Source organism: Lissotriton vulgaris, unplaced genomic scaffold (genome assembly GCF_964263255.1).
Source record: "Lissotriton vulgaris unplaced genomic scaffold, aLisVul1.2 SCAFFOLD_663, whole genome shotgun sequence".
Lineage (NCBI taxonomy): Eukaryota > Metazoa > Chordata > Amphibia > Caudata > Salamandridae > Lissotriton > Lissotriton vulgaris.
Genome location: NW_028255020.1, coordinates 730,597 through 752,433, shown reverse-complemented (window position 1 = coordinate 752,433; position 21,837 = coordinate 730,597). Strand labels below are relative to the sequence as shown.

The window sequence follows — 21,837 nt, the reverse complement described above, 5'->3', positions numbered from 1 at the left end:
CCACAGCAGACCCAAAAGACCTCAAGAACTTCCGCCCCATCTCTCTCCTTCCCTTCCCGGCAAAAGTCATTGAAAAGACCGTCAATAAACAGGTGACTACATTCCTCGAGGCCAACAACTCCCTCGACCCATCCCAGTCCGGATTTCGAGCCAACCACAGCCCAGAGACCGCCCTCATCGCAGCCATCAACGACATCAGGACCCTGCTTGACAACGGGGAAACAACCGCTCTCATCCTCCTAGACCTCTCAGCCGCCTTTGATACCGTCTGCCACCGCACCCTAATAACCCGCCTCCACGACACGGGGATCCAAGGAAAAGCCCTGGACTGGATCACCTCGTTCCTCTCCGACAGAACACAGAGTCCGCCTCCCTCCCTTCTGCTACGCGGCCACCAAGATCATCTGCAGAGTACCCCAAGGCTCCTCGCTCAGCCCAACCCTCTTCAATATATACATGAGCCTCCTCGCCGCCATCGCAGGCAAACACAACATCATCTCCTATGCCAACGACACCCAGCTGATACTCTCCCTCACCAAGGACACAGCCACCGCCAAACCCAACCTCCAGGAAGGAATGAAAGACGTCGCGGAATGGATGAAGCTCAGTCGTCTGAAACTGAACTCAGACAAGACAGAGGTCCTCATCCTCGGACATTCCCCATCCACCTGGGACGACTCCTGGTGGCCCACAAGCATTGGGCACCGCACCGACACCCACGGACCACGCACGCAACCTAGGATTCATCCTGGACTCCTCACTCTCAATGACCAAACAAGTCAACGCCATCTCATCCTTATGCTTCAACACCCTGCGCATGCTCTGAAAAATCTTCTGGTGGATCCCCACCGAAACCAGAAAAACAGTCACTCAGGCCTTCGTCACCAGCCGACTGGACTACGGGAATGCCCTATACGCAGGAACCATAGCAAAACTTCAGAAACGACTTCAGCGCATACACAACGTCTCCGCACGACTCATCCTCGACATCCCTCGCCACAGCCATATATCTGCCCACCTGAGAATCCTGCACTGGCTCCCCGTTAGCAAAAGGATCACATTCAGACTCCTCAACCACGCACAAAAAGCACTCCACGACATAGGTCCCGAATACCTTAACAAACGCCTCTCCTTCTACACTCTGACCCGCCAGCTCCGCTCCGCCAGCCACGCCCCCGTCCCACGAATTTGCAGAACCTCCACCGGAGGAAGATCGTTCTCCTACCTGGCCGCCAAGACATGGAACTCCCTCCCTTCCCACCTGCGAATGACCCAGGACCACCTCACCTTCAGGAAGCACCTCAAGACCTGGCTATTCGAGCAGTAGCAGCACCTCCCCTCCTTTCAGCACCTTGAGACCCTCACGGGTGAATAGCGCGCTCTATAAATGGACTGATTGATTGATTGATTGATTGATGAGAACTATCACAAAGGTCCGTATCGCAGCCCGTCGCCTCATGGAAAACACCGCTGGGTGATGCATCCTCGGCATAGGCCCTCACATCCCTAGTCAACAGCAGCCTCAATGACAATGCCAGACAACCTCGCAGCTCCTCGGAATCAATACAGTGCTTCAAGCTGCACAACACATCCTCGACGACCCAGGACTTCACACCGCAGCCTCACTGAATCTCCAAACTGACGCATCGCTTCGGCTGCATGACGCATCTTTGAAATAGACCCATGCAACACTCCACAAACCAGGATTTAAGGTACTTTGTTCATCTGGCTTAACTGGGTCCTTGTAAGCTGGCTTGCACTCCATCACGATCAGCCTGAATTTGTGACTTTGTCCCAGTCCAGCGCAACAAGATATCCACAGTTGGTGCTTTGTGCTTTTTGGTACTATTTTCACTAACATCTTTAAAGTTGTGTTTCTAACGTACAACTGATTAGATTTCTGCCATTTTGGTTTATTTTATTAAAAATTACAATTTTTCTAACTTGGTGTGGGATTCTTTTGTGTGGAGTTTCACTTCATTACTGTTTGAAGTGTTGTACAACTACTTTCCACATTGTCTCTAAGTTAAGCCTGACTGCTCTGTTCAAGCTATCAAAGGGTTGAGCACAGGTTAATTTAAGGTTTGCTTGTGCCTCACCCACAGAGAGACTGTGGTTGCTGTTTGAACAGCTCTCACACTCCATTCAAACAACAATACAAATTCTTACAAATACCTTTCCAGAACACAAGATTTCTGTCAGACCTCAAGAAGTTTTGTTTACAAGTTAAAACCTGAATACCACTAGCTGTTATACAACTAATATGGGTACCACGCCTAGTATTTTCAGAACAAAGATCCCTCCTGGTGAACGTTGAACTTTACAAATGAAATAATATAGAAAAAAGACTTTCTATGTTAAAGTGTCAGGTTCCATGCCACACATACCTGAACTTTGAGCCTTCATCTTGGTCCATTTGTGACTGCAGTTCGGCAAACCAGGAGAAGAACTAAAACAACAAAGTTCCATTTGCTAATTTCAGAAACTGCACATTTGGACTTATACAATTTACAAAATTAGTACAAATAAAGACCTGAACAACCTAAAAATAAAAATGTATACTTGTAACATTAGTTCCCTATAATGGGCACATTTATTAAACTGATAAATCATTTTATACATTTGGGATACCGCAGCACTTTAAGATAGAGAAATATACAGTTGTGGAGGAAAGCTGCACTAGTTATAAGCTAGATGAGGCCGATGAGCAAATTTCAGTGTGTCCGTCTGTAGTTCACAGCCTTCGAATGTTAAAAAAAAATTATAATTCTTAGAAGCCTTGGTCTTCCACTTGTGATAGTTCTATGAGCCAGTAAGCATCTGGGAGCTACCCAGCATGCACGGGTAGCATTGCAGATAAGCAATACAAACTTTTGTGTAGGTCATGGCTATTGCTCAATTAAATGGTGAGTATATTTTTGTTAGTACTATGCCCTTTGAAAAAATATTAACTAATGTTTACTTTGAGGGAAGCCCATCACACACCCACGTGCCGGAATGCATAAACATTAAAATATATACAACTTAATGACGTGCAAATAAAAATTAAATTCTGTCAAAATCAAGGATCAATAAAATATTTCTACCACATGATCATCTTATAGTTGCCCACTTGATCTGTATCTTAAATGACAAGTACAATTATTTCATAGTGTCTTATGGCCAGCTTTCGGCAAATTGGAACAATCCATTTACTCCTAATAAGTCTTACATACAAGCAGTGGCAAAGGCAATAGGTCTCACCTATGCAAAAGATACTGGCTTTGCCAGTTTGTTTTAGTCATATTGTCCACCAGCCGTGGAGTAGGGCAGTGTTGCATAGAGTGGAGTGGTGTGGATTGTCCTGGAGGAGATTAGAACGGAGCGTAGTAGAGCTGACGTGCATATAGTGGAGGGGAGTAGAGTGTAGTAGAGCGTAAGGGCATACTGTGAAGGGGTGTAGTATAGCATACGAGCATATAGAGGAAGGGTGTAGAGTAGAGTGTAGTAGGGCGGAAGAGCATATAGTGGAGGGGATAGAGTAGAGTAGTAGTGCGGAAGGGCAACTAGTGGAGGGGTGTACAGTGTCATACAGTGGAATGGCGCAGAGGGGAGTAGAGCATCGTAGAGTAGAGTGGCATACAGTGAAGCAGACAGTAGTAGAGACGTTAAGTGGCATAGAGCATCATGGAGGGAGTAGTGTGTCAGAGTGAAGGGCACAGAGTGGAGTAGAGTGTTGTGGCGAGGTATTGAGTGTTGCAGAGTAGATTGGTACAGAGGGGAGAAATATGGCATGAAGTGGCATAGAGGAGTTGAGTAGATTGTCACAAAGTGGAGTGGCATAGTAAGAAGTAAGGTATTGTGGAGTGTCATAAGGAAGTAGAGTGGAGTAGCGTAGTAGAGTGGAGAAGAGGAAGTGGCGTGGAGTGGCACAGAGTGTGGCGTAGCAGAGTGTGGCATGGCAGAGTATCATGGTGGGGCGGAGCATGGGGTGACACAGAAAGGAGTAAAGTGTCTTAGAGTGGAGGGTCATAATTAACCCTGGGCTAAACACTACCCTATGCTCGCGGAGTGTGCGTAGTTTGCGCAATTAAACACTAGGTGAATTGCACGTAGTACAGTGCAAACACACGTAGCGTAGGGGGCATTTTTTGCTAGCTTGGGGTCCTCAACGTCAAGTTGGCGACCGCGAGCGAGGAAAATCACCATTGCGGCAAGACTTTTTCCTTGTTTGAGATCAGCAACATCAAGTTGCCGCTCGCGAGAATGGAAAATAAACCTCCCAGCAAGATTCTCAACGCGGGGAGGTCAGGTTTCTCATTGCGAGTGGTCGCATATGCTCGCGACCGCTCACAATAAGAAACTACAATAAGAAACTACCAGTCCACGTTGAGAAAGCTGCCGCTCGAGTACAAATCTACTCAAGTGGCAGAAAACAACCGCTTGCACTGTGCAAGATGCCGTTTGAAATGATTGCACAGTGCAGACAAGCATCCGGCACTGTACAATCAGTGCAAAGAGCATGTTCCCTACCGCACTACGCAGTTCACGTAGCGTGCGAAGTGCACTTTGCGTAGCACTGCTACGCGAACTACGCCCATGGTTAGTCGTAATGAAGTACAGTGGAGTAGTGTGTCAGAGTGGAGGTAGGTGCACGGAGAGATGGAGTGGGGTAGAGTGGCATAGTGTGGAGTAGAGGTATAGAGTATTGTAGAGTGGAAAGACAGTGGAATAGTGTGGAGTGGCATAATGTGGAGGGGTGTCATGGAGGGGCGCAGAGTGGACTTGCATAGATTTTAGGGGCATAGTGTGCAGGGGCATAGTGTACAGGAGTTCAGAGGCATAGAGTGTGTAGAAGGGCATAGCGTAGGCGAAGGTAGCAGTAGAAGAGTGGGAGATGGGAACTTGTTTGGGTTTTTTGTTATTGATGTATTGATGATGTGTTGATGTACCTAGAACTAGGGAGGGTGAGTGATAATAGTCCGGATTTCTCCTGCAGGCGTCACATGGGCACAGTTATAAGTGGCTACGAGGGGCAGAATGTCTTTATTTTGTAGTTGTCTGACTAACCTATTGGGTCGAGAGTAGTGGTCATGGTTTTGTTTGCAGCTCCAGCTGGGTTGAAGATTCCTTGTAGTGGCCGGGCTAATACTAGTGTGGCATTTGGGGGTTGGGGTGTCCCAAATTGGAGGGGATATGCATGAGATTATGGATGTAGGCCCTAATCAGAGGTAATTCTGCTTTTATGGTATCAAGAGCAGACTGAGAGTAATGGCTCCTAGTGGGCTCCTGAGAAGTGTGGCTCAATGATTAGAGCGGCAGACCCTGATGCAGAGGTCTAGCCCGGGACCAGGGTCTTGGGCTCAAAATTCCACGGACCTGATAATTATCGCCTCAGTGCCTATTCCAATCATGGAGTCCCACTCTGCAACTCTGGGCAATAGCTTGCTTAATCTCCACAACGGCCCCCACAACGCTAAGGATGCCTGGCCTCCACCTTGGGGGTGCCCAGGAGTGGACGCCTCACAGGGAAAGCCAGGATGGGTTCCACAGCGGTATTCGTACAGGCGCCTTGAGACCCTTGCGGGTGAGTAGTGCGCAATACAAGTATCGATTTACAATTTATTTTTATTTTACAATCCGGGCAGTTGTCTGAGTCAAAGAAGTAGGGGGACACTCTTAGGTGGGATCCACCAATGGAGTCTTAATAGCGGCTGGATGACAGGAAGTGGAGTACATACTGTACTAGTTGATGAGAGTTGCTGCAGGGTTCATTATATGGGAAGAAGGGAGTGTTGATGTTGTAAGGCAATGGCAGCATTAGCAATTAAGGGAGGGGAGTGATGGACAGCAGTTGTACCTGGGAGTGAGTTGGTGTCCGACTGAGGAGAGAGGTATAAAGAGGAGTGTTAGGGTTGAGGGTGTCGCATAGAGAGGAGTCAATGGGGATTTGCGACAGGAAAGGTGGGTTGGTCTCATTTTTTCTTATAGAGTTTTATGTTTGAGATTTTTAATGGCATTTTTGGATTAGTTAAGAGGGTATTTATTTAAAATGAGTTGTTTCCAGCATGGGACAGGAGGGCGTTCATCATGTTATCTTAGGATGATTCCATGATGGAAGTCAGGGAGAGTAAGACGGAGCAGGATGAGAAACCTCTTCCAAGATGGCTGCTCTTTTTGAAGTAGGAGTGGAGGCTACTACAGTAGAAGCTATGAACTCCATTTTTTGTTTTGATTACCAGAAAGATGTAGACAGTCCTTTGTCTGTTTCCTTATTTTATATACCAAGAGGTTTGGATAGTCCTCAGTAAGCACCGCTATTGCTGATGAGGTGGGGTGGCGATGGTCAGCTAAGAACCAGGACATTTACACACAAAAAAAACAAGTGATCCCAAGCCTGGAGCATAGTTTGAGGATTGACCTTCCAGTGGCCATCTTACAAAACACAAAGCTAATGACAAGCAATAGGCAGAATGCACTCCCAGGGAAGCTTTCAGAAGGTCCGCCAGAGATCATTAGCAAACTGGACAGGTATGCAGTTTGGTAGGCTTTGACCTAAAAAACTGCTTTTAGACACCCGTTTTGTGCTGGACCTTGCAAGTTGGCCAAACATCAGATTCTACAGGTAAGGCCCTCCATGCATTACACAAACTACTGGTTTGTAGGAAAGCAATCCTAAATTTTAGGTATGTTATCTATTTTATAGATCGCAACAAAAAGCCCAAAGGGTGTTATGGGGCTAAAACAAAAATTCACCACAAAGACACAGCTGGAAGCAGAGCCCAGGTAGACTAAAAGGTATTGTCACAACAGAGATACTTCTTATCAAAAAAGGCATAATCCGAACTACTAGACGCAGAAGAGTTACGTTTAAGAACTTTCCTGAAATGAAATGAAGATGGGATTTTCTGCAGTTTAACAAGAAGCTCACTCCACAGTTCTGCCTCCTATATGGCTCCAAGTGACCTGTGGTAGAAACAGCAGATGTGTGTCGTAGGAGCGCAGCAGACAAGAGGGCGTGTACCTCTTCAATTTATAGCCAGATAAACTGATCTTATTCCATGAGCTGCTTTGTATACAAGGCAGGGTGATTTAAACTTCATTCACTTTTCAACTGCAAGCCTGTGCAGGTTTTTTTAAGGCCTATGTAGAGGATGACCAATGAGGAAGGCCCAGAATCATCTTGGTTGCCACATTCTGAATGCCCTGCTATTTCCATAGTATTGCTTTATCCTCTCCTCAAATAGAGGGAGCTGCAGTAATCCAGGCGACTGAGAATAGTCGCCTAGACCACCGCCTCATGGACCTGCTTGGGAAAGAAGTGTTAGATCCTCTTCAAAACCTTAAGAGGGAAAGCCTTCTCCTACATTGCAGCCAAGACCTGGAACAAACGCCCAGTGCACATCGGAGGCTCCCCAACCCTGCGAACCTTCAGGAAGGACCTCAAGACCGGACTCTTCGACTGACCCGGCGGTGCATCTAATCTGGAGCTCCCCCCTCCCCTAGCGCCTTGAGACCCTCATGGGTGAGTAGTGCGCTTTACAAATCCCCGATTTATTGATTGAAGTAAAAATAACAATTTGAAACCAAGTGATTGACATGAGCCTTAAACATGAAGGTGTTCAAGATTAAGGGCTACATTTTTTACACCCTTTACTGAAGCAGATACAAGTTGTCGCATCAGGTGCCTCAGTTCTATTGAGGAAGGATTTTAACAGCAGCATGTTTTTACTATTAAGGAACTTCTCTACCAAACTGCGTCTTCTAGTCTTTTGGTACCAGTACCAGAACAAATAACCAATATCTTGATTTTACCTGTGCCAATGAGTCTTTAGAGATGGATTGTGGTGTTTCCCAGATCGCTTGCAGGTTTAGTAGATAGCACCAAGACTTTACATATCTGAATCATGGTAGTTTAAGCTCACAATTTATTACTTTCAATTCAATAAATGATTTCCTGTGAGGCTATAGCTGATTATTAACTAAAGCCTCACCCAATAGGACAGTAGTTGTAAATTTGCAATGCACACTATATTATTCAACCCTAGGTCCAAATATAATGGAATTTCAGAGAACACTTTGTGGAACATTAAGCACCGCTCTCACAATCCAGTTTTCAACTATAATTAAGCTGGTTACTTTGCAGGTGCCCCATACCGCTGCACCATACACTGCAGCTTCCAGGCCTTAGGCTCGATATATTTCTACTAGGAATACGGTAGATAAGACGATGATTTTTGTAATTTAGTACAGACGAAGCTCTATATTGTAGGTCATATAACTCTTTGTAATCCGCGGTGCCCAGTGATCACTATAAAACTAGTAAAAATATAAACATCTGATTACCGATGGAAGCCATTTTTGAAAAATAGATTTATAAATCTTGCTATATCAATAATCACATCTCTATATACCTTCTGAATAATAAAATAGCCACAGACGGACACACACAATCATGCTTTGTATAAACACTTGTAAAATACATTTTTGTTGCTCTTTAATTAAAACAGCAATACAATAGCATATTAAATTTTGCCTTCAACCCGTAAATACACATCCCATTTGTCAATTGGATTAGAATCATAAGACCTTGGATTTACCAGGCAGGATTTACACCAATGCGTAGTGATCAAACGTATTTCTGAATATACAAAGCCTACTAAGCTATAGCAAGATTAATTTTAGCTATAAGGCAGTTTCGAGTAAAACACCTCTTCCTTGGGGAACTGCGCCCACGCCCTCTTTAGATTATCTACAGGTCTGCTGAACACATTACATAACCTGTTTTTTTTAGCTCACTCAATCTATCAAAAATACTACCATTTTCAAACACAATTAGATTACATTCCAACTGCTATTTATGTAGCAATACCCTCTCTTGATATATGCATTATTAATATTTGGTGGAAGGTTAAAAAACGTATGTTAGCCTCTCTTATGGAAGGACCATTTAACTTGAATCATATTTCAGCTACCTATGATCAGAACGCTAAAAAATCCTTAAAGCAAAATCGGTACACCAGCAAAGTGCTCTAACAAAACAAAGTTGGAGTAAATTGGACCTTTGCTTGCCTCATGAACATATATAGTGTCCAGCTGGACAGTCACTGATACTTCTTCATTCAGACAGCCCAAACTGTACTACTATCTTCTTTGCTAGAGAGTAAGTAGGTCCCTTAGGCCTCCCAGAGTCAGTAACACCATAAGAACTGCTCGGATAACCAACTTCATGCTCAGAAGGATTCATTTTTAAGTTAATATCTCCTGCTAACAAGATCACAAAATCTGGATATATATTTCTTAAACCGTCCAAATCTTAACTTGGAGAGATGTGCCTCATATTTCTCCTGAGCAGGTTGTCCATAATATATTTATAAACACAATGGTCAACTTACTATAATAACATTTAATCTTACAGTTTAGTAATATATATTCACTTTCATAGCAATTAGATCAGCAGACTTAACATATAAATTTGAAATAAGAGGTAATAACTCATCTTCTCCACTTTAACCCACCCATCTACCTCAATCCCTCATTCTACTCTATAATTCATGCCTTGCTCATCCACATACTTAATTTGGAATGGTACCAGACTGTCATCAAATCTCAACACAATGTCCTTAGACAAGTCATGCTCAATTTCATAATGTCCATATAACAGAGATACAATTCTAATTAAATAATCTTCTTTGGCTAATATTGTATTGGTACCCCAAGATACTAATATTAATTTATTGAAGTTTGTATGGTGTAAAAAGCTTGAGACTTTCGTCTCCACAACCTTACTGCTGACTGTAGGAATTAAATATTGCAGGAAAAGAAATCCTACCATAACAAAATGGATCTATATAGCCAAAAAGTGAAACCTCCATAGTCACAATAGACACCTCACCACACAAAAAGACCAGAATTGCTTTATGACAAATCCTCTACAAGAACTCCAACTGAGGTTGAATCTTAAACTGATCATTATAAAGTGTTGTTTTGTCTCTTTCGTATCGCTTTCCTTCTACTTCACTTCTCTTTGCCCATTGAGATACCCAGCAATAATGCTTCAGTTATAATTATGATGTAAACACACTTTCACTCATGTTTTTATAGCATTGTACTGAATATGCGATCATGTCTTTTCTGAGAAAAAAACTCAATAACACGTTTGAAAAGAAAAAAACATTGAGAAGCAATCCTCTACTTAGAGGATTTAGTTTTTGTTGTTTTTCTGACTTTCTTTTAATCAATATAGATGTAATGATTCCATTGAGAAGCAAGGGCCAGGCCCACCTGCTCGCTTCTCTCTGTAGAACTGTCCACTCCAATACCATTAATACTTTAAATATTCATTACCTTTCTGCTTCTTTTCAAAGGTCCCAAAACCCAAGGCTAAATGTATCTAGAAAACCGAAACCTTTGGGGGATCCTCTAAGTATTTCTCACTTTTCATTAGTTTCCACGCTCAAGCTTTTCGACGGTTTACGCATACACTGACACTGGGAAGTTTTCCCATTCAATCTAATATACTCCAAGTCCAATTTTAATGCAATTGCCCCTCTTAATAGTACTTCTATGGGTTTTAAATACATTTCAATGTTATACAATTGTACTTTTAAGGTTCCTTCTTTGAATATTGCTAGCCATTAAAGAGGCTTAATCTTCCACTTTTTATCTGTAAAATAGATGAATTTCCTCATATTACTATAATCACCAACACCCAGCAGCCTGCCACATAATCTGTCTTGTTCCCTGATCAAAATAGCCTTGTGTAATACATATAGGTCCACTGTCATCTCCCCATGACCGAGTTTGATCCTTCATGGTCTTCTCAGTAACATAGGTAGAGTTAGTCGAAATTGGTTTAAATAACTCCTGTATTATGGTAACATGCACCGTCTTTACACCTTCTAAAACCTTGGTTTTGTTGTTGATGAAGATTAATGCTCCTGTATCCTGTAGAATGTTCAGCATTAAAGCAATGCTACAAAACACAGATACTCCAGGAGGGTAAGATGTACAAAAGGAGGTAAAGGTCTCAGGTTCATCTGAGTCAACATGCTATTGCCCACTATCTGGCATTTCATGTCAAGGACATGAACAATGTCCCTTAACTCCAATGTGGAATTATTTTCTCCAAAAAAAACCTTCTTTTAGGAATAAATTAGACTTTGGTGTGAGCCAGGGACATTTACTAGGTAGGAACAGAGAGTTCTCAAACTTCACCATTTACAATTCTTTCATATATGCATTAACTAGAAGTTTTTCCATATGGCCTTTCGGGCACACTTTAGCAAAATGGTTTACTGGTCAATTTTTAAAATGCGTAATTAAAAAAATTCTTAACTGATGCTGCAATGGGTAGGTGCTAAGTGAACCCACCCACTGGCAGCATTATATATGATGTATCCTTTGTATTTGAATGCTTAAGGCTATGGACAATAAGTGCAACACGTTCCCAGGAAAATCTTCTGAAACATATAAAAGCAAAGGAACCCAAGATAGCTGGCTGAGGGCTAAAAACAAGGCCGTAGCACTGACAGCAAAAGTCTTTCAAGAATAGGTCATTACTTCACAGTCTGAAGAAAGGGGAAAAACAGACTGTATATCCTCCCTGCCCACCAATAAAGTCTGAAATGGTGAAAGGAAGTGGATCACAGTCCCATAAATATCTAAAGGTTTTAGTATATAACACCTTTGGACACCTATTTTTGGTTGTGAAGCTTATGAAACTGAAGCATGGAATACCCCTACTGATTAAACCTACTAAGAAGAATGCATAAATAATTTTAGGTCCCACAGGCCAAAAATGTATGGGCCGGATTTAAATTTTGGCAGACGGGTTACTCTGACACAACGGTGACCGATATCCCGTCAGCCGAACTATAAATCCCCAAAGGATATTATGAGATTTATATTTAAAATCTAAATCAGGCCCTTAATCTCCAAAGCATTTCAACGAAGTCAAGGGAAGGCGGCAGAGTTTCACCAGTAGAAATCTTTTTCAAGCGTCATCAAGTAAAGACATCATCCCAATCATTTAATGAGAAGAAAAGAAGAAATATTTACTCAAACAATCCAGTCATGTAGATGTTGTTCATTTCAGCAGGTTGCAAGCCATAAATATGTATACTCTTTACATCTGTGGATGGGTGCTAATTACCTGATTCTAGACTGTGAAAAGATGGAAATCTTGCAGCCCACTTAACCTCATGGGCGCTATTGTAATTACGGCCGTAGGCTGAGATTTTTAAAAACCCATGTTACATGACGAGCTGGGCTCGTCATCAGCGTGCGAGGAGGCTACACCATGACGAGCCCAGCTCGTCATGAGCGTGGAAGGGGTTAAACCATCAATGTTTTGGGAATTAACTTTTTGGCTTTCTACCCTGGGTTCTAAATAAGATAAGATTCTTCGCTATCAACCCAAATTTCTTCAGTTTCTAAATCATGCTTCTACCAGTTGCATACATAAAAAATTTGTTTCTACCTTTTTCTTACAAGATGCAAATTCTTAATGCATTTGAATATAGGCACCTTTGGACTACTGTAATTCAGTTTACCTTGATCTTTCAGCTCACTAGATTCAAAAATTGCACCTTGTCCAAAATTATGCTGCAAGACTGGCAATTTGTCTGCAACAGAGGGAATGTATCTCCCCAGTTCTTCTCTCACGGCACTGGCTAACAGGAGGATGTGGATTTTTTCAAAGCTGTGTGCTTGCGGTATAAGGCAATGCAGAAGGCCTTATTGGTCCCTTATATACCCAAGATTTAAATTTACTCACTAGGGTGTGCCCTACAATACCCTAAAAAAAATCCATGGTGGCTTCAGAATTGTGCAGCGGGTTTGCTCCTAAATCTCCCGTATCGACAACCAGCCAAACCTGCTTTGAACACTACACTGGCTGCCAATTTTGGAGAGAATCAAATACAAAGTACTCTGTATTACCTATAAGTCTTTTCCAGGAAAGGGACCGGTAATCAATCAATCTATGATCATCCCTTACCACCCTAACAGAAGCCTCCACTCGGCGAACATGTTGCTCGCCACGGTGCCAAAAATAAAGAGAGCAAGAAGCAGCGGCCGCTAATTTTCCTATAATGCAGCGAGGCTGTGGAATTTTCTCCCCTCCCCTCCCACATACGTCACAAACCCATTCATCCGTCTTTTCGGGAACTAGTTAAAACCTGGCTTTTCAAAGTCACTACTCACTAAAGGTGTTGTCTTGGTCCACGTCTGCAAACAGTGCTGGGATGCCTCAGGGTAGCTATGTGCTCTATAACTGTTTCTTTCATTCAAAGTACTACTTGAAGACTATGGGAGTAGGGTGTTTTCAATTGGAGCTGCAGATTTACAGGGTTACTGAAGACATAGTCATTCCCTGTTTAACCTTAATTTTAGCTCCCTCTTTTATTTTACTTTGTGTAAATCAGCCCTGTTGAGTAACTTGGGGTTTGCTAGCACTCACATAACCTACCTAGAGTACAAGTTGCACTTTATAAAAAAGTAATAAACTCAAAAATAATGTTTCAGCAACCTTGTCTGTCAATCAGTTAATGCGATTAAATGGCTGCTTTGTAAATCATAAACTGTGAGAAAACCAATGTGCTGATGTGCTACTGGTTTCATTTCAAATCCACAGTTCTTAGGTAATCAACTTTCTAATCGCATATTCAGAGGAGATATATAGACATGAAAAGGAGAGCCAGACTCTGAAGGCACTTTAAAGCGAAATAAATGGTAGTAATGCAATATAGAAATGCTAATAACACACATATTATGGCCCAAATAGCCCGCTACGGAGGGCTATACCGAATGTTACAGGCCCTAAACCCCAATTATAGGCCCAAGCCCAACGAGGAAGAGGGCCTTCAACATCTGGTTTAGTTTCAGGTAGAAGGGTTTTAAATTAGAAAATTCCCCCCACCGAGAGTAGAATGTTCTAAATTTAAAAGGGAGAAACTTAAGGACAGACATTGCAATGTTGGAGTAGAAGGCTTAAACCAGCCATTATAAGCCTGGAGCTACTCTATTGTCTTCAATTGAGCGCTCAACACTCCAATGTACTAATAAGTGAAGGATATAAATATTCTATGCTGGACAACATGTCCAACTTCCTTCAAAACAGACTGTCAGTTTTCACAGTCACCACATACGGTCTTACATGGTATTGTAAATCTTAAACCCCAGGTGGGAGACGTTCATGACATGGGTAGACAATACTCCATTCTTCCAAAAGAAATTGGCCTAGAGAATGAACCTGTGCATGATGCAACTCTGAATCAAAAAAAACATCTTTACTTTTCCCAATGTTATATTGTCTGAATTAAAAAGCATGTATATGAGGATAAAAGCATGCATTATTCCAGTCACATACAAATGTGTGGACAGACTCCTGTGATTATGCAGCAGTTTATGTTTTTATTTCGTTTATCGAACTCAATTATCAGGTGTGAGCATGGTACTTTATATGTTTTGAAAATGTTAAGTATCACAAATCTTGATGCAGGGCTTTGGCTGAAAAATATAGGTTACTAGAACTTGTACAAGGCTTGTTGACAACATTCTTGAAAGGGATAATTGTTGACAGGCGGAACAATGACAACTGGCACAAGAAAAACTATACTATGGGCCTCACTCTCAAACGTCGATGCTCGAGGAACACAGATCAAAAAAGTGGGCTATGCTGTGCATTTCTACAGTAAATCAAATGTAAAACAAAAATAAATGTTGGGGTACAAAGGATTTTAGGTACTTACTTGCTGTGCAGTTTCAATTCGTTCATGCTGCATGCCCAATGTGGTGAAGCCCTTCATTAAAATTTCCTCAGTGGATTCTGGTACTGCTGCAGAGAGTGAAACTGTGAGTGACCTCGAGGTTAAATTACACAAGTCTTCAATGGGTAGCTATTAAAAAAAACAACAAAAAAACACACCATTAGGCTCTTGAAAATATATTTGTTATGCTAAAACCATGTACATACTGTTTGATATTCAGCATTTTAAATACAAGTAGCTTCTACCAACTTCATTAGAATATACACAAATATGTGGTTTGATGCTTCTGTTGCTAAAATATGTTAATAACTTAGAGGTCATAGGGAATCTGCAGGGCAAACCCACTTTTCTGAGGCCTACACATTGCAATCTGTTTTCATCTTAAAGATGTACAAAGTGATTAATCTTCTCTGTATACCACAAGTTTGATATCAGGTGTTTAGAAGCATTTGTTCAAGCATTCCAATTCATAACTTATCATTATCTCACATTGGCAATAAGTCTCCGAGATAGACCTACACGAGGTTAAAAGCGCTATTAAGACCATGGCCAGGAACAAGAAGCCGGGTACAGAAGGGTTCCCCATAGAATTCTATGCTACATACATAAACCTCCTGAGACCCCGTTTTGTAGCTTTATATAATCAGGCAAAGCAGGAGGGAAAACTCCCAGGAACAACTAGTGAGGAGTTGATTGTTCCATTGTTGAAGCGAGGGAAGCAGGCGTGTGACAAAACAGCATATCGCCCATTATCGATGCTCAACCTTGATTACAAAATCCTGAGTAGGATACTGGCCACTCGACTATTATCATATATGAACATGACTCATACACTGTGACCCTGATGGATTTATTCTGACACGTAATACGGCAATGAACGTGCAGAGGGTGCTACGAGTGCTGGGGGTGGACTCTTATTATAAAGAGGAGGTGACTTTCCCAACAGTTGACATAGAAAAGGCTTTTGATAGTCTTGAATGGCAGTATTTATTTAGCGTAATGCGGGCCTTTGGGTTAGGACAGGAGTTTGGAGCGTGGACTGCCCTAGTGTATAGAGACTCCACAGCTCGGGTCCGGACAGGAAAGCTTATCTGAGGCAGATATGAGTGGAATGAGGAACGAGACGGGTGCCCGCTATCGCCTTTACTGTTTGCGATGGCTATGGAGGCATTAGCGGCTAAGGCTAGAACTAGGAATTGGTATTAGGGTCTCAATGTAGAGGGCCTTGTCCACCACATAGCCCTATATGCGGACGACCTGATTTTGTTTCTAAGCTCCACAGGACGGACCTTGAGGAAGCCAAGTACCAGCTGTTGACCTTAGAGCGAGTAGCAGGTCTCAAGGTAAATTGGAATCAGTCATGTTTGTTTACAATTAAGCAGGGGCGGGAGAAACCGCCGACAGTGGAAGGAATTGAGTGGGAGGGACGATGTATCTCGTATCTCAGAGTGCAAGTATACCACTACAGGACAGATCTTTTAGAGGAAAATGTGGAAAAGGTCATACGGGGAACGAAAGCTAGTTTAGACTTCTGGGGTACCCTTCCCTTGTCGCTGACAGGTAGAGCCTCCCTGTTAAAGACGGTGAATCTCCTGAGGCTACTGTATGTGTTTGGGGTCTTGCCGGTGTGGATCCCAGCGGAGAGGTTTTGCCAGCTCAAAACAATGGTGAAGGAGTTCTTGTGGGGGAGTGGACAGAGACGAGTGGCTCCGAAGACTTTGATGCGGCCCAAAGCGGAAGGGGGATTAGCGATACCGGATTTTGATTATTATTATATTGCAGCCCAACTGCAATGGCTGACAGGATGGATGGCTAGCCAACTCCGGGGAACGGTACAGCAGGGTGAGGGGTGTCCAGATCCAGACCTCCTATCTAGAATATTGTTGCGGCTGCCGGTTCCAGACAGGGATATGCTGGCAGATCTCCGAGTGGTACGTAAGTTTTGGATCCGTAGCTTGCAGAGGGCTAAATTAAGGCGCCCTTATGCGCCGGAGATATCCCTGAAGTATTGCATGGCATTACCGCACGGGCCAGATTGGAGGAAGCTAGAGACATGGCAAGAGGCTGGAGTGCACACCATGGGGCAGTTATATGAGAGTAGTACGCTACTACCGTTTGACGAATTTAGCTAAAACAATGAGATACCTGGGGGTGACTTCTTGCTTCACGCGGCCCGACTGCCGCAAGCATTGGGGGAGTGAATTGACTGAGCCTCCTTTAGATGAAGGGTGTCCATATGTGGTTTCGGCAGCAGGGACATTCAAGGCGGTTTCCTGTTTATATAGGAGGTTAAGCAAGGCAACTCTACTTCCGCTTCAAGTGCTCCAACAGAAATGGGAGGGGGGGTCTAGGGGAGCCCATAAAGGCCAAAGTATGGGAAGAGCTTACGGAGAGGGTTTGTAGAATCACCAGGGATGCTAGGTTCCAGCTGGTTAACTTCTATGTTTTTCATAAGGCGTACCTCACTCCAGGGCGCCGCAATAGGTATTTTAATATGACAATGGCGGTCGGCCCCAGAGGTGGAGAAATAGGCGCAGAGTTACTTCATATGTTCTGGAGCTGCTTGGAGTTAGGACATTTCTGGAGAGAGAGGACAGAACTATTAGCTGAACTCACTTAAAAGGAAGTGCACATGAACCCTGGATATTGCCTACGCAGGTTCCCACACACTGCAAAGAACAAAGTCGCCAGTAAATTTCAGGACCTGGGATTGATTTTAGCGAAGCGGGATAATACGAGTCATTGGAAGGCAAGCGGAGGTCCTAACATGGGAAGATGGAGGAGAGAGTTTGAGCGATGGGCAGGTTGTGAAGGAGCAGCTCGACTTAGAGATGCTAGACGGAATGGGAGTGAGAAGACTTTGGAAGCAGCCAGGGCCTGAGAGGCTCTGATGCTGCACCTGAAACAGCTAAATGACATTACGGATGACAATAATAGGGATGCCCGACAAGCAGACAGATTGTATACGACACTCAATGGTTCCATGGGAGAGGAGAAAGGATGTTGGGGTGTATCCTTGCAGGTGGTGCTCCGGAGGGCTGAGCTCATATGGTGACAAGACAGAAACAGCTAGAGAGTGCCCTGTAAAGGCTAACTGAACGCAGTATTCCAAGACACACCTGAGGGGAGGGGGGGGGGGGGGTAGAATAAGAGGGATTGCCGTCTGACGGGGCTGGGTGGGTTAGTTTCTATTATTGTAGTATTTGTATATGTATATGTGAGTTGTGAATTTTATCATGGATGAATCTCCTGTCATATTATTAAATGACTTTTGAACTATGCAGCAGCGAGGAGCTGCATACTTATCATCAAAGAACCTGTGCTAGTTCATATGCTCCTTCTAAGGTCTATATTGTATTGATATGGGTTTTGTACATGCTCCATAAAATTTGTTTACAAAAAACGTGTACCATTCCCCCAGGGACTTATTGGAGGGCAACCTCATGAAGGCAGTGGCCTTGTTGCTACCCCTAATAACTTTCTGGTAATCCATCCATCTAACTATGCAGGGCAAGGTGGCCTTATCAAAAATGGTGATGCTGCCCAGCCTACTTTATTACATCACAAACCTGCCTGTCCTTGGCCCCCGGCAGATGTTCCACATGCGAGATGGAATGTTGGGGGATTTACTCTGAAATAATGACAGGCGTAGAGTAACTCTGGCCAAGCTTCAACTGCCCACTGCCTCATAGGTCCTGGGGTCCCAGAATTTCTAACATTAGTACTTAGCAGCACAGCTCCAGTGGTCAGTCCATTAAATAGCGGGGATTAATTTGGCTGAGATCTTGCCAATGGAGGATGGGTAGGCATGGCACAGGGTGCTGAAGCGGTTCCTTTCTCAGACGTTGGTGCCCACCCATTCAAGTAGCCTACTTTGTGTAGCTTATGGCCATTACCTAAGGGCCTTAAGGTATACGCTGTGCACTCTGCCGTATGCACCACATATCTCATTATCGTACAGCAGAGGGATGAGAAGTCCTGTGGGTTTCCAAAGCCCTGGGGTTAGTTTCCTTGGGAGATCCCCATTGGGAGCACACTTTGGTTCAGTTTTACATACTCCTAGAGTAGACTACTCTCCTGGCGGGTCATTTCCTTCTGCAGTGACAGCTGGTTGCAGTGGTTGAACGTCTCTTGGGCCACTGAACCAAAAGTACACGCTCTGACTCTGGCACTGATCACACGGGGTCGGGAAGCAGTCTTGTCTCGTTGGTTGCGAGGGCTATTCCAGATCCAGTGGCAGATCTGTTGACTGGCCTGAAGGACCGGTGGGAACAGGATCTAGGCCACCACCAGCCGATAATACAGTAAGGTCTCCCAAAACACTTGTTTCCAGTATGTCCAATTTACTATATTAAATTGTGCTTATTTGACCTCAGCCAAGCGACATCGCATATACCCATCTCCTTCTGCGGATTGTCCCCAGTAAGGGCAGGCTGGCGCAGATATATTACACATGCTATGGGAGTGCTCCGTAGTGCATCACTTCTGGGAGGAGGTTTGTGCAATACTTCATAGAACAACAGGTCGCCCAGATGTGAGTAGACCAGAGTTATCCCTCCTTGGTCTTCATGGCCATCACCTGCTGCGAGGAGCGACGATGCACTTCATAGATCTGGCGCTCTTGCTAGCCAAACACACAATCACAATACAGTGAAAGGCCATGTCAATCCCAGGGCGGGTGTTGTAGCATGCGGCAGTACTTCAGTGTGCCAGTGTGGAAGTGGTAGTACTACACAGGGAGGAGTTGCAGAGCCTCCATCGGCATCCCATAGTTTTAGACTGGGGCAACCCATTGCACAACTTTGAGAGGGTCCCCGATTCACCACCACCCTGCATTCTAGTACCTTCCCGTCTGGGGGTAGGACAGCGTCCAATCTGTGGGGGGCAGGCACATACTCATCCACACACCAAAGACAGTACAGCACATGTTTTTGTAGTAGGCTTTATGGTACTTATTGGTTTATCATTTTTTCCACATTTCTATCCCTTATTCATGATAATGCTGTGCCATAGCAATTATATTTATAATGTTGCACGGATGGCATCGGTTCCACCTGTACTATTATGGACCCTGTTGGTATTGTTTGTCATTCGGAGCGTCAATTTGTAACTGTATGGTCTAAAAAAAACATAAGAAAGATCAGGAGATAAAAAAAACAGTCATGAAGTGATACAGATTATTTAATTTAAAAAAAGGTCACAATAAAACATGTATATCTATTGTTTAGGATAACAGCTGTATTAAAGTGTTTCATGAAGCGAAAGACAAAAGTACAACTACAGCCAAGGGCATGTCATACCTAACAGAATAGGTTTCAAACGTCATGCAGTTGAACACGGAGACCCTGACTTTTAACATTAAAAGTAAAGCACGGGTGCAGCGATTATACCAAAAGTAAAGAAATAGAAAAAAAATATCTATTTCTTTATACCAAATGTAAAGAAAAAGGAGCCCTGGTTTCGGTTTTAAGTATCACGCCCGTGTCTGGGCACGATAATTGAAACCACGGGACGGCCTATTGGTGTCTATTACGCGCACCAAGCGCGTAATCGACACCAATTGGCCTTTGGCCAATAACGTGCAGTCTTTCATTAAAAGACGCACACTAAGGCCAATGGGGTAGCTGAAAAAGAAAAACACACGCACGAGCATGTGCGATTCATAGGTCAGCTCAGATTCCCCGTTTTTACCTCACTAAATGTCTTGCCTGCGCGAGTACTGCTGCGCGGTGCACCGCTAGGCGCAACACCTAAAAACAAGGTTCAGAATCCTCTTCCGAGTCCAAGAAAAAGGAAACATATTACAGGAACAAGGAACACTTACTAAGAGGACGAAATTGGATCCACAATTTGGATGCACTCTTATTTATGGCAGCATCCAACTGATTGAGGCCAGGGTTCCCTACCACCCCACCTGTGTCCCCTTCATTTGGCAGACCAGGAGTCTGTAAGATCACGGAGACTAATGCATTTACGGGTCTTGGGTTCTAAGAAAGTACTAGCAGAGAAGCACTAAATCATCCGGCATCTTAATACAAATCTAAACACTGTATAGATCACCAACGAGAATATGGACAACCTGAACTAAGATAGAGGACCAGCACCATTGGCACAATAAAAACGTGCAGCACTGCTGGAAAACTACCTAGGAATGTGATTAAGATAAACCTGGTAAATGACTCACATTTCAAGATTACATACTTGCTAAATGATACCTGACCTGACCAATCAGTCAATTAAATCTTTATTTGGTTAAAATTTCAACCATAAAGAATACATAAATCACTCACTAATTAGTAAAAGAATAACCTCCAAAAATTCTATACAATCAGCATCAAATTTATGAAACCATAATAGAATTTAATGATAATGTTTCTTGCAACTTAAGTAGATTCATGTATGTACAATGTAATTAATCACTAATCTTTTATGTGCAATTATTGCTATCATAATGTTTTTCGAATTTAAACAGCACTTTGCAAAAAAATGATTACACAAATTCATACTGTGAGGATAATAACTGAAGATATAAAAGAACTAGCCTACATTGCCCAAAATGTATATGCGTACATAGGGGAACCAAATAATGTTTCCTTGAAACTTTATAAAAGTTACAAAATAACATGAAATGCAATAACAACTGGGTGAAAGGTGATCACAAGGCCATCCTAACGATGGCTCTAACCACTGCCCAGGATTAGAGAATCCAACCAAAGAAGCTCGACTCAGAGAAGACAGAATTCCTTGTCCTTAGACCCACCCCCTCAGCTTACGACAACACCTGGTGGCCCACCGCCCTTGGCAGCCCCCACAACCCCACGGACCTTGCCTGGAACCTCTGCATCATACTCGGCTCCTCCCTCACCATGGCCCGCCAGATCAACATAGTCGCCTCCACCTGCTTCCACACCCTTCGCAAGACTTTTAAGTGGATCCACTAGCAGACTGGACCACCGAAACGCCCTCTACGCTACACAAACTCCAGACCATTCAGAACACTGCGGCCAGACTAGTCATCGGCATCCCACGGTATGAGCACATCACCCAACACCTGCGAGACCTCCACTGGCTGGCTACCTGTCTAGAG

At 43.5% G+C, this 21,837-nt stretch overlaps 1 protein-coding gene across 1 annotated transcript in view; it reads right to left on the bottom strand.

Moving 5' to 3' along the window:
• The window catches only part of LOC147659349 (conserved oligomeric Golgi complex subunit 3-like), a 258,308-nt gene that overhangs the window by 200,242 nt on the left and 36,229 nt on the right, over positions 1-21,837 (bottom strand). The window contains exons 2-3 of the mRNA XM_086951828.1: positions 14,733-14,879; positions 2,388-2,449 (exon numbers count right to left, since the gene is read on the bottom strand). Of these exons, the coding sequence (XP_086807954.1) occupies positions 2,388-2,449; positions 14,733-14,879 (209 nt within the window). The remainder of the gene's footprint in view (positions 1-2,387; positions 2,450-14,732; positions 14,880-21,837) is intronic.